This window comes from Thermobia domestica, chromosome 1 (genome assembly GCF_964235325.1).
Source record: "Thermobia domestica chromosome 1, izTheDome1.hap1.1, whole genome shotgun sequence".
NCBI classification, from domain to species: domain Eukaryota; kingdom Metazoa; phylum Arthropoda; class Insecta; order Zygentoma; family Lepismatidae; genus Thermobia; species Thermobia domestica.
In genome coordinates this window covers 28,025,361-28,038,553 of record NC_137454.1, presented here as the reverse complement: position 1 = coordinate 28,038,553, position 13,193 = coordinate 28,025,361, and the positions used below count along the sequence as shown (strand labels likewise).

The 13,193-nt window shown below is 35.4% G+C and overlaps 1 protein-coding gene across 7 annotated transcripts in view; it reads left to right on the top strand.

The window, feature by feature from the left end:
- The window catches only part of LOC145683980 (myosin-IIIb-like), a 569,781-nt gene that overhangs the window by 475,016 nt on the left and 81,572 nt on the right, over positions 1-13,193 (top strand). For all 7 annotated transcript variants that reach the window (XR_014131222.1, XM_081755734.1, XM_081755762.1 and 4 more), the window contains 2 exons: positions 8,972-9,148; positions 12,839-13,141. Coding sequence is in view for 6 of the 7 variants with exons in the window: in XM_081755734.1 (XP_081611860.1) it covers positions 8,972-9,148; positions 12,839-13,141 (480 nt within the window). In the remaining variant the exon portion in view is untranslated. The remainder of the gene's footprint in view (positions 1-8,971; positions 9,149-12,838; positions 13,142-13,193) is intronic.

Genomic DNA, 13,193 nt, shown 5'->3' with positions numbered 1-13,193 from the left:
AAACAGAAATAGGCAAACGGGGAATATCTGTTTTACTTACAGATAAGATTAGATTGAGATAATGATACATATTGCTGGGTCTGTTGGCGAAACGGGAATAGGCCAAACGGGAAGACACCCAAAAGTGGCACCAATCAAATATGAAGCTCAATTATACCCAGCCTCTAGTAATTAAAAAAAAAAAAAAAAAAAATGAACGGTGTTTCGAAAAATATATCTTCCGCGTTGCTTCAGATTAAGTTGTCAATTTTCGTTCTCTCATGCTAGCTGCTAGATCAGTGGTTCTCAACTGATGTGTCGCGACACACTGGTAGGCCTATGTCATGCAGTCCCCTAAGGTGTGTCGTGAAATTTTAGAATTTAAAAGTTTATGAAGAATTTAATAATAATTAAAATCGAGATAGACTGTACCAGTTAACACCTCCAATGCAAAACTATATAGTCATTATAAAAACTAATTGCTTTCACTATTATAACAGGGGAGTCATTTCAGATTTCGCTTGAAGGGGGCAAGAGCACCACCGACATAGGACTTCCACGTTTTGCACTATATATTAGTAGACAATCGATTAAAGTATATGCATTACTCAAACTTTTGGGGGGGGGCAATTGCCCCCTCCTGCCCCCTGATTATAATAGATATTTTCAGCGGCGCAAATCTGTCTTCAACATTGGGAGGATGAGTAAGACCCAGTGGCGTATTTACGATTTTGTTTCGGGAGGGGCTTTGCTAACTTTCGGGGGGGGCTTTGCCTGGAAATGTGAAAATTCTGCAAGATATTTCATTTACTTTACTATACTAAGTAAGATTTCGGGGGGGGGGGCTTAAGCCCGGAAGCCACCCCCCTAAATACGCCACTGGTAAGACCGTTCCTTTTTTTTATTTAATGAAGTTGAAAAACAATGCTGTGGAAGATCAGGGGAGCAGAGTTGTTTCCTACATTGCGAGGCGGCCAGATTTGAGCACTGGCGTCTCTGGCATGTAAAATTAGGGGGGGGGGTGACATCAAAGAAACTGATTTAAATGGCACTACCTAACCCAACCTGTTTATTATCTTTGATTCCATGTGTTACCTTTCTGCTTACCTTCACGGACCCCCTGAGGTATATCAGGAACTCTGTTACCTATTATATTGCAATTAAATAAAATAATTATTACTTATATGTAGTTCTAAATAAATTAAATTAAAATAAAATATTAAATATTTTGTACTCCAAAATATTGGGGGGGACGCGTCCCCCTCGTCCCCCCGCCAGAGACGCCCATGGATTTGAGACTTACTCTGGAGAGGGAAGAGATGAGACTCATGGAACGGTAGATGAATCTGATTTCTGAGGTGCATCTGTTGAACATATATTATATAATCAGGCAATGTAGATTAAGTACTGGTACATGTCAGTATTACGAATCAGTGAATACATGCATATTTGTAATTGGTATATTTTCTACTTAGGCACCCACAATGATCCAAATTAAAATTTTAGGACACTTGTTTTATAATAATATAAATAATGTTTTCCCCAAAACTATGAAGAAAGAAAACCAATTATGTGTAACGGAACAATACTCTTATTTGAGCAAAACGATGATGATGATCTCAATAGCATTATAGGAATTAAACAAATAGTTGAAAATAGACAAACAATAATTAGTGACAATGAAATATTAAAGAATACGATTATTTTTTAAAAATGAAACAAGCCAAGGAACATCAATTTCATCTCACTTTCCTTCGTGTCAGTCAGACACAAATCATCACACAGCATTTCAAATTGGAGTATTGGGGAGACAGTCCCCCCCCAGTTCCAAGATTGGGGGGACATGTCGCCCTCATCCCTCTGGGATTTGCGCCAGTGGATATTATTATTATTATTATTTGACACACAATCGTACTCATACGTCTTGCAAATGAAATCTGAAAAATAAACACACTGCTGAACAAGACTGCACATTTAATATGCTTTTATATTAAATGTGCTTTTATATTAGTGCAGTCTTGTTCAGCAGTGTGTCGCGATGTCCTGGATTTTCAGCAAAATGTGTCGTCGGTCAAAAAAGGTTGAGAACCACTGTGCTAAATGTATACTTGTCGAACTTTTATTCCAACTTCAGTAAAAATTCACGGGTTTTGAAACTTGTTTTGTATCCTTTCTGACTTCGACCTTTTCTAAATCCATGTATTTCGCGCCCTTCCGCTTAAGGTTGGTTTAAAGGGATAAGTTTTGCCAATAGATGTCACTACATTCCTCGTATCTCATGTTTTTTTTTTTTTTATACCTTTCACGAAACTTTACAATTTCTCTCACAAATTTCACACTACAGTCTTCCAATTTTTAGAGAAGGAACTACATAACCCATCGAAGGCAACAATCCGTGCCGATATTTTTTTAAAATTTTCTTCATTGTTGAAATGGCTTAATTGTTGAAATTCGATATCCGAATCTTAAACAATATACTGTTTCAACAATGAAGAAAGTTCTGAATAAAAAAATCGGCACTGATTGTTGCGTTCAATATCTTATGAAGTTCCTTCTCTAAAAATTTGAACTCTGTAGTGTGAAATTTGTGAAAGAAATTTTGAATTTTCGTGAAAGGTAAAAAAAAATACATAAAAGAGATACGAGGAATGTAGTGACATCTATTGGCAAAACTTGTCCCTTTAAATCAACCTTAATACAAGTAGGCCTACCGTCATTCCACTGGCTATATTTTGTTTACTATGTCGTTGAAGAATTGTGAAGAAATTTGTGTTAATAATTTAATAACGTTAATTTAATCAGCCCTTGTTGAGGGAAACCTATCTGAAGATTAATCCGATTGCTTTCTTATAGAAAACACGTGGCTCAGTTTACCATTGCGCGCGCCACCAAGTTACAACATAGCGACAATAACAATACTTAATTTGCAAATATACACAATTAAATCATTTCAGGTGATTGAAGTTTCCATTGTCATAATTTATTCTACAAATAAAAGCCATAAATGTCTTTTATTATTATTGTTATTTGAAATTAAAATGATAATTTCAGTTTAAACCAAACCCACTTGCTTTGTTACATCTGCTGGTGTGAACGAAACCAGAGCCAGAAATATCACGTGACTAATAAAAAGGAAATTTAAATAGGAAAATTATAGGTGAATTAAAGTTTAGAACTATAAAAATAACACCACTTTGTCAGCTAATATCTTAAAAAGAGATATGTAGCACAATTTACATACTTCTGTTCTCGAGCTACGTCCCTATACCGAAGATAATCGGTTCCACATACGTGCTTTGCATGCAGGTACGTAATTCATTACATGGTCAGTGATTAACCACCGTTGTTGACTGATTTCATCGTTATGAAAACACGAAAGCGTGCATTTTCGTTCCTTTTACGCTTGAAATTATATGTAAAAAATAGTATTAATAAAAATGGAGAATTAACATATATCCCATTTCTGTGAAAAGTAGTCATAAAATATGGCCTATTGTAAAGAGTGCTGAGAGATCTTGGATCCAAATTTAGTTTCATTCGTTTGTTTCAGTTCATGGTGAGTACGTTCCATTAAATTTTAAGGTGCCTTTTTAAACAAAAAGCTATAGCACTTTTAAAAGAAAAATTATAGTCTTTTAGTAACAGTTTGCATGTTGCATGAAACTTACTCTTCGCATTATCTGTTTCTTTTGTTTTCTTTTATAACTGATAGTTTTGAATAAACTTGCTTTTTGCGTGTTTACAGCAGGTGCAGAGTTTCAAACACTATTGGTAGGTAACCACTCGAGACTTCAAGAGCAGATTGATTTTTTTTTGTGTGTAGCATGCGAGTATAACTTTTATAATAACATCATATAATAATCAATTAAGCTTGTCATGATCGTGTATTTATATATGTTTTATTTATTCGAGCAACTACTCTGTTGTTGGGCGTAATAAAAATTTCGTCAAGATGTTTCTATGCGATATTCTCTGTCTCACACCATTTTTAACGAACTTAAAAAGTTGTTACTTAATTCTCTATCTCTCCCTCTGTGTGTGTATATACCTGTTATTTGCGAATTTTGCAATTTTGAGCCCTCCCTTTCGATAGAGCATCAGAAACTATTTGAGAAAGTGATGGAATTTTTCGTGTCACTTACCGTTCTCGAGATATTGGTCAAAAATTTCCGATTTTGGGAAATTTAAAGAGCCATATCTTGGAAACCGTAAGTCATAGAGAGATCATATTGGTGTTGATGGATAGAGAACATTTTGGTATCAAATAGTAACCAGTGGCCACTGGCTAACTGGCCACCGTTCCCCAGATATTGCCCAAAAACGTTCGGATTTCCGGAGATTTAAAGGGTCATATCTCGGGAATCGTAAGTCATATAGGGATTATATTTTGTGAATTTCTCAATTTCGTGCCCTCCATTTTGAGCATGTGTCTTCTTAAAACAACACTTGTTAAAACGTTTTAACAGAGCTCTTAAACAAAACATGTAGAAAAATGTAGTACTCAAGGAAATTATAAGTGGGTAGATATACTACAAGAATTGGTTACCTTACCACTTACCACTCGGCGCTACAGCCCTACGTGAGCCTTGGCCTCCTCGACTATTAGCCTCCATTCGTCTCGGTTCTTCAATCTGTTAGCCCATCCTTTTATCTTCATCTTTTCCAGACCTCTCCTTACATCGTCAATCCATCGCGACTTGGGTCTTCCTCTGTTTGTATACATTCTTTCGTGCAGAACCTTCTTCGACAGTCTGTCAGCCGTCATTCTTTCCACGTGTCCAAATCATCTTCACCGCACAAGAATTGGTTAATGAGTATAATAATGAAGTACATAGAACAATTTGTATAGAGCCTGTAGAAGTTAATAAGAAAAATTAATTATTTTTAAGTTTGTTCTGGCAAATCTCTTGGAGCATTCTCAACTGGTTCTTTTTATTTTTGTAAACAAGAAAGAAGCTATAGAAGGTACTTTTTTAGTATCCAAATAATTATCAAGTTAGTATAAAATAGAACAAATTACTTTTTTATTGTTATTAAACATATATTGCAACAGATAGCGTCAACATTTATACAACTATATACAACAATCAGATTATTTGTTTACATTTTTCTTCAAATTTAGCTATTAAAGCCTGTGACAAACATCTAGACATTTCAGCTAAACAAATAAAACGCAAGCTTTGACGCGACGTTGCCAAGTGGTAAAGGGATGTGGCTATGGCTTTGCGGACAAACTACAGCGCGATCAGGTGGCAGGGGATACGAGACGTGGATGTGTACAAAATAAACGTGACAGTACCACTGGTCTCTCATTTGCTAGTAGCATTTAAAGGGAACTTGGAGCGCCGCCTTCAAATGCCAAGATGTTTGTCACGCCGTTTAATAGTTACTATAAATAGAATTTTTACAAGAAAGAATTTCCAATATTTATCGAAATCGTTATAACAAACACACCATTCGAATTCATACCAATAATATATTTTCAAGTTTCATTCCATTATATTTATAGCTTCTTTGTGTTATGCTTAGCCTAATAGGCCTATAAAGAATGTTTAAATCATTTTTATGTCTACTATTATACGAGGTGCAGTCAAAATGTTCTCGGAGTGTTGTTGTAGTTCTGGTACTTTGTGGTGCAATTAGAATGAATCTTGTGCAACACAGTCCTTAGGTTGCCTCAAGTGTGAACACGTCTTAACAGGCATTGTACGAATTATGTAGCTTAACGGGGCAGTGTGTAGTGATCAGTTGGTACAATTCCACAGATTTAATAGTGCGCACACATCAAGTTTTATGTGCAAATTGGGGAGTATCTGATTCAGAGAGTTTGATAGCTTTAAAAACAGTTCACCATCATCGGATGTTTGGCTCTACGAAAAGCTAAAACTGGGCCTTTATTATTATTATTATTATTATTATTATTATTATTATTATTATTATTATTATTATTATTATTATTATTATTATTATTATTATTATTATTTCGCCAACGTACAACAGATCAAAACCAATACGATGACTAAACTTTGGAAGATAACAAAAGAGGCCTTTCGTCTGTGTTTCCACCAATCACAGGAGCAGTTGAACAAGTGTGTGTATATTCCGAAGCAGGGGCGTCATTTAGGGGGGCACGGAGGGGCATTTCCCCCCTGAGTATGAGATTTATATAGATTTTATCAATAGAATTGTAGTAAGTCAGTGAAAAACGCGAAATTTTACTTATATCAAGGGGTCTTCCCCCCCTTCCCCAAGCCAAATCTGAAATGACGCTACTGTTCCGAAGATACCACTGTTCCTGGGACGCTACTGTTCCTGGGAGCCCCGGAGCCTGGGCTTCATTGACTCCGCTCCTTGGCTGCTCCTCGTATGTATGGACATTATTGCGGTAACCAATATTACCCTGATTTTCTTTAACGTATATCAGGACTCGTTACAACAGCGTTTTCTTTCCTTCTTGACCACAAACTTGTGGTGACTGAGGTATTTTTTTAGAAACACCTCCCACACTAATCTAACCAAAGTCTGTTCTTTCCACAGGAGGTTATAAATCATTGTTATTCGTGGCCTCGTAAATTTTAATGAGATATATTTTACGCTCCAGTATAAAGACATTAAACTAGAAATGGAGATGAGAAGCATTTCGAGCATAAAGAAAAAGCTTCTTACGTTTGGTGTAGCCGTAATTTCAATTCCATCACCTGCGAGAGGTCGTTCTCTTCTCTCTTTATGGTACGACGTCCAGTGTTCTTGCGCGTAGTTTGTCGACGAATTAACAAACCATGAAACTGGACTTATTATGCAATTGTATTCATGTATCTGGAAGCATACTACCTGTATTTATTTATATTGTTTTCTTCCACACTGAAAAACCCTCTTTATATAGTTTTCTTTAAAAGGTACAGTACTTTGCATTTCATTGTGTAGTTCATACATTGATTCTTAATGGTCCATGATGCAGGGTGACCATAAGTCAGTTGCGAATAGTGCATTTTTTATTTAGAGGTGTAATATAAACTAAAAGTGATGGTATATTTTATTTTTTTTAACTGTCTTCATCCTTTGTAGGCTTACTTTAGGTAATTTGTACTCATTGGACGCTTTTCTTGTTGATTTTGTTGGTATCTGTACAAAACATTGAAAAAAAAGTTGAAATCTTTCAGTTTAACGTCCCACGATTATGCCCTTTGGGCTAAGAAAGACGGGTGATCAAGGCAAGTGAATGATGGAAGAATTGGTGGAATGAGGTTGTGGGAGGAAACAGGAGTACCCTGAAGAAACCCACCACAGACAGATGTTGTTCACCACAAACTTAACTTGGTCGAGAATCGAACCAGGGATTCCAAGCACCAGCACTCTACCACTGGGTCATCGTGCCCCCACAAAAGCATTGCGTAACAATATATAAATTCTCTTCTACAAAATCTGATTTAGTCCTACCAAGGAAGTTCCCCACCCGGTGAGGATTTCAGAGGGTTCACTCCCTCCCAGCAGCCACGAAATTCCCTCCGGGATCATATATCCTATTGTGCTCAATACGGCTTCCCAGTATTTTCATAATACTACTTTATTTTTTTTACCCCAGTGTATGGAAATTCTCCACCCCTCTACCCCAGTTATAGTTTGAGGGAAGTTTTGCTAATCTACGTAGAGAAACTTTCTCTGTTAATTTAGCAAAAAGGAAAGAGGGATGTTTCGACAAAACATGAAAATTCAGGGAATTCTCGTGCTGACTGAGTGACCAATATAAATTCTTAATTTTTTCTTTGTTCTTCAGAAATAAGCCAATACAATAGCAATAGTGTGTGTGTGTGTGTTCAAAGTAGCATAATTTGCACCTGTTGTTTGCTGGGTGTAGTTTTTTGTTTGAAAAAAAAGTTAAGGAAAAAGTATAAAATTTAAGAAAAAAGCAAATGAACAAAACAGATGTGGTTGGGCCCAAGAATTGGTTTTATGTCCCTCTTTTTGTGTCTAATAAAACCAAACCACTTGGCGTAACAGCCCTTTGTGGGCCTGATCCGCTGCAACGCCATCTGTTAGCGTCCGACTGAACTACATCCACTGACAAACACGTGGTCAGCGCCCTGCGTCGCCATTTTCTATACCAGGCGTATCATGAACTTTCCAGACCTTGTGGCTGTCACGTCTTTTATTCACATGATTCCCCAGTTTGTCTCATGACGTTGAATGGACACCGAAATTTGGGAAGCCTCAGCTGGGAATCGAGTCCGGGACCACGCAAACGTGGGTCGAACACTCAAACCACTAGACTGCGGTGTTCCTTGTCTAATGAAATCAACATCAGTAAAAATTTACTACCACTTCCGTTTTCAATATTGATCTCTACAAAGGAAAAAAGTAAGAGATAGCGAGAAACGAATTTTTTATAAGAATTCAGCGTTTCAAGAATAGGTTCTGTCTCGAACCTTAGTTCTCTACTTTTAGTGGTACACTGTAGATTCGATTTCGATATTGAATCCCATAGATAAAGAACGGTAATGGCTAGCGAGAAACGGTCTTATATATATAATTATATATATTCAAACTTAATTGGTATTCAGAATCCCGAGAATAAATTAATCTCAACTCTTATGTCTTCTATTGAAATCAGAAGTGTTGGAAATCCATACAATTTCCGGTTTCAATATTGATTCCATAGAAGAAATCACGTAAGAAATAGCAAAAATGTTCTTGATATGGGTACTGTCTTCTAAGAACTTGATCCACCTCTGACCTATCCTCCTATTGAAGCCAGATATGATAGATGACCACTGCTGGTTTCAATATTGATCTCAATAGTTTGAAAGACTACGATTGTTTCAAAATATGAAACGAATCCTATTTTTAAAAAATACTTTTGTCTTTAATTTTTCTGTTTTATTCTGTTATACTGTTAGCTCATGGTAAATAATTCAACTGTAAATTGACACAGCTATATGTTAAATTCTTGAAATAAATAAATATAGTAAATAGAAATATATTTTTCTCTTTTTAGGCCTTGATCTATCTCCATCGAAACCACTGTATGCATAGAGACGTGAAAGGGCATAATATTCTTCTAACAGAGGATGCTAATGTGAAACTAGTAGACTTCGGTGTGTCATCGCATTTGGCTGCAACCTTAGGCCGAAGAAATACTTCTGTAGGCACACCGTATTGGATGGCTCCCGAGGTACGTATTTCAAATCTTTTCGTCAGCTTTACATACAAGATTACTAATGTACTCCTTGGATCGAGAGAGAACATTGCATTTAAAACAGTTCTGCTGAATACTAAAAGTTTTTTTTTTTTTTTTTAAGAAATGTCGAGTTTTAGCGAACATTGCCGAACAAGCTGAAGCGTATGTCTAATAAATTAATTAAACAAATTTATAATGTAAGTAATGTTCCAATTGATCTCCAGCACGGAATAACCCAGAAACGCAACGGCCATTTGCTAGTTTACAGACAGTTCAACGAAGACAGCAATAGTTGGCGGTAGTGTACCTTCATTTCTTCTACTAGAGACACCTGTTGTTTTATTCCTTGAACTATTTGAGTGTGAAAAGTTTGATTCAACTATCAAATGAACGTTTTTACCGTTATTTGTATGGAGCAGAGCCCAGGTCGTATTTGATAGCGGTTACTATATAGTACGTTAGGAATATAACAGTAACCAACAAAACTTCATCATAAGTTGTTAAAAATAGTTTCTCTTTAAAGTTTGCAAGAATATTTCTCCAATATAATCAACTGTAGGGTGTCACACGACATGAGTACCTTTATAAATTCGAGAGAAACATAACAATTCTTCTTTCGTTTTTAGGACGAGGCGAGACGAGAAATTTCGCGACTCTCGTGAGCAACACTAGTTCAACGAAATCATATATCTCAGACACTATTTTAGTGTTATTTGATTCAAAGTGTAAAAACTAAACATTGATAAGGTCATTGTACGTACATACCCTAACAGTACAGGATGTGCTAGGCATGTTCCATTTATGTGTCCCAGATACTTTTTAGGTACCCGACACTTGGCTCATATGATATTCATGTGCTAAGTATGCACTTCAGCTATCTACAGTTTGAGGTACTTGTTACACCTAATTGATATTTGCAGCTATGTACTACAAATATAGCATTTATATACCTGGCTCAGTTTCGCACTCTAACAGTCATTGTTTTTATGTAGCCACTTGGGACATATATTTGTCATGTTCTAGGTACGTCCTTTAGGAACATACTGTTTCAGATACTCTAACAGTACAAGATGTGCTAGGCATTCGCCATTTAAGTGTTCTAAATTCATCTCCCACATTTGATGCATTTGTTGCTTCTTTTTCTAAGCGATTATGTACTAGAAGCAACAAACGCATCAAATTTATTAGATGGCAACTGTCGCCGATCATTTGAAAGTGAATATGGAAGAATCATGAAATAAAGTAAATGGACACTCGTCATTTTGTTATAAAATTACATGGCGAGTAGATTTTATCTGATCCCAAACGGTTATCGTCGAATATATGCGGTTAAAGGAGCACTTGATTAGCCAAATTCAAAAGACCAATACCTTATCCCTCTACAGGTAACATCTTCATTGCCTCCGTGGCCAAGTCGGCAGAATACGCGGCTAGTAATCCAAAGGTTGGTGGTTCACGCCCACCCCCGGGTACTTTTCTTTAAACCTTTTTAAAGTGTTTTTTTTAGATTCACTTTAATGTAAACACATTACGCATATAGGCGATTTAACATATTTTGGGGGTGTAATTTTGTGATTCATTGACGCTAACAGCATGGGGAACATATCTAGAACATACTAGGCACGTTCCCCAGGTACATGTCAGGCATGTGCTTAGGGGCGGACATAGACTGTGACTATCACTTGCCATCCATGTGATTTCTCTCTCAGAGGTACATAAGGCACATACTGGACACACCAATGTACCTGAGGGAACATGATAGGCATATGCCTGCTATGTGATTGTGCTGTTAGGGTAATGAAGAGCATTTGTCAACGATTAAAGATCCTCAAATCATTACACAATAATAAATATTTAAATCACGCCTTTCGTGGATCCCTCGTGACGCGGAAGGATTCTGGTAACTTTTACATGAAATTAAGAAAAAAAAATATCACATAAATGTTGTTCATAAATGTACAAAATGAAACCAGAAAAGCTTTATGAGAATCGAGACGAGACGAGGCTAGAAATTTGTGAAACAAGATAAGAAAATCTTTTTCTCGTCTCGTTTCGTCTTATCTCGTGGACAACATTACCCACGAGACAAGACTGAGCCCTTTGTGTACAAAATAGACACATTTTTCGAAGTGAAACTTTACTTTCGCGATATCTGTTCGAGACGACATAACCTCAACTCTTGCCTTGTATGCATCCCTAACCAGCTGCAGGATCATATATATAATTATTTAGAGTTTACAAAAATTTAACATAGAATGAGAATAATTTAGAGTTCACAAAGATTTAACATAGAAAGGGAATAATTTAGAGTTTACAAAGATTTAGCATAGAAAGAGAATAACTTAGAGTTTACAAAGATAATAATTTAGAGTTTACAAAGATTTAGCATAGAAAGAGAATAACTTAGAGTTTACAAAGATTAACACAGAAAGATAATAATTTAGAGTTTATAAGAATTTACCATGGAAAGAGAATAATTTTGAATTTATAAAAAAATTAACGTAGAAAGAGAATAATTTAGAATTTATAAAAATTGAACGTAGAAAGAGAATAATTTAGAATTTATAAAAATTCAACGTAGAAAGAGAATAATTTAGAGTTTACAAAGACTTAACATAGGAAGAGAATAATTTAGAGTTTACAGAGATTTAACATGGAAAGAGAATAATTTAGAATTTATAAAAATTTAACATAGAAAGAGAATAGTTTAGAGTACAGAGATTTAACGTAGAAAGATTAATAATTTACAGTTTACAAAGATTTAACATAGAAAGATAATAATTTAGATTTTACAGAAATTTACCATGGAAAGAGAATAATTTCGAATTTGTAAAACATTAACATGAAAAGATAATAGTTTAGAATTTATAAATATTTAACGGAGAAAGAGAATAGTTTAGAGTTTACAGAGATTTAACGTAGAAAGAGAATAATTTAGTTTTACAGAGATTTAACATGGAAAGAGAATAATTTATAATTTATAAAAAATTAACGTAGAAAGAGAATAATTTAAAGTTTACACAGATTTAATATGGAAAGAGAATAATTTAGAGTTTACAAAGATTTAACATGGAAAGAGAATAATTTAGAATTTATAAAAATTTAACATAGAAAGAGAATTATTAAAGTTTACAATGATTGAACGTAGAAAGAGTTTTCTCACAATTAGTGGCATTCCATAACATAGTTAAGAAAGAACCAGCATTATTTAACATTTTCTTAGGGATGTGATAAATATAATATATATATTCAACTATTTATCTTATTTGTTTATGCCGTTATTTATTTTTAGTTTTATTCATCAGAAATCTTTAGTTGTTGATAGGAATAAATATATAAGAAAGCCAATAGCTCATATTTTATCCAATTTTGAGAGTATTCAACAACAAGCAAATCATTTTCTCTTTATATATATATAACGATACTCTTGCTGTAGATCTAGTGAGTGCTTTAAAAATGCACAACAACACATTCATTTATTGCAAGACATGAAAATAAGATTATAGAGCTCAATTACAGTATCCGTAACATATATAGTACTTAAGGGTTGAGCAATAAGAGTTTACCATATACAAGAATTCTCCGTTACATTACATGAATGTGAAAGTAGTTCTAAAGTATTGATGAAATGATTATCAGACCTCAGTCTTTAAGATTGTTTTCTTACATTTTTTTGTATACCAGGTGATCGCCTGTGAGCAACAGCTGGATAGCTCATACGACGCTCGATGCGATGTATGGTCAGTGGGAATAACAGCAATTGAGTTGGCAGAAGGGGACCCACCTCTGTCGGAGTTACATCCGATGCGAGCTCTCTTCCAAATCCCCAGAAACCCTCCTCCAAGACTAAGCAAACCAGACGACTGGAGCTCTCAGCTGAACGACTTCATCTCTGAATGTCTTGTCAAGGATCTAGAACAAAGACCATTTGCAAGGGAACTGCTCGACCACCCGTTTCTTTGTCAAGTTACTGCAGAAGCTGATAAGGTAAGTATCATGCGAAGTTCAAAGTATAGTTCATGAATCACTGAATAAGACT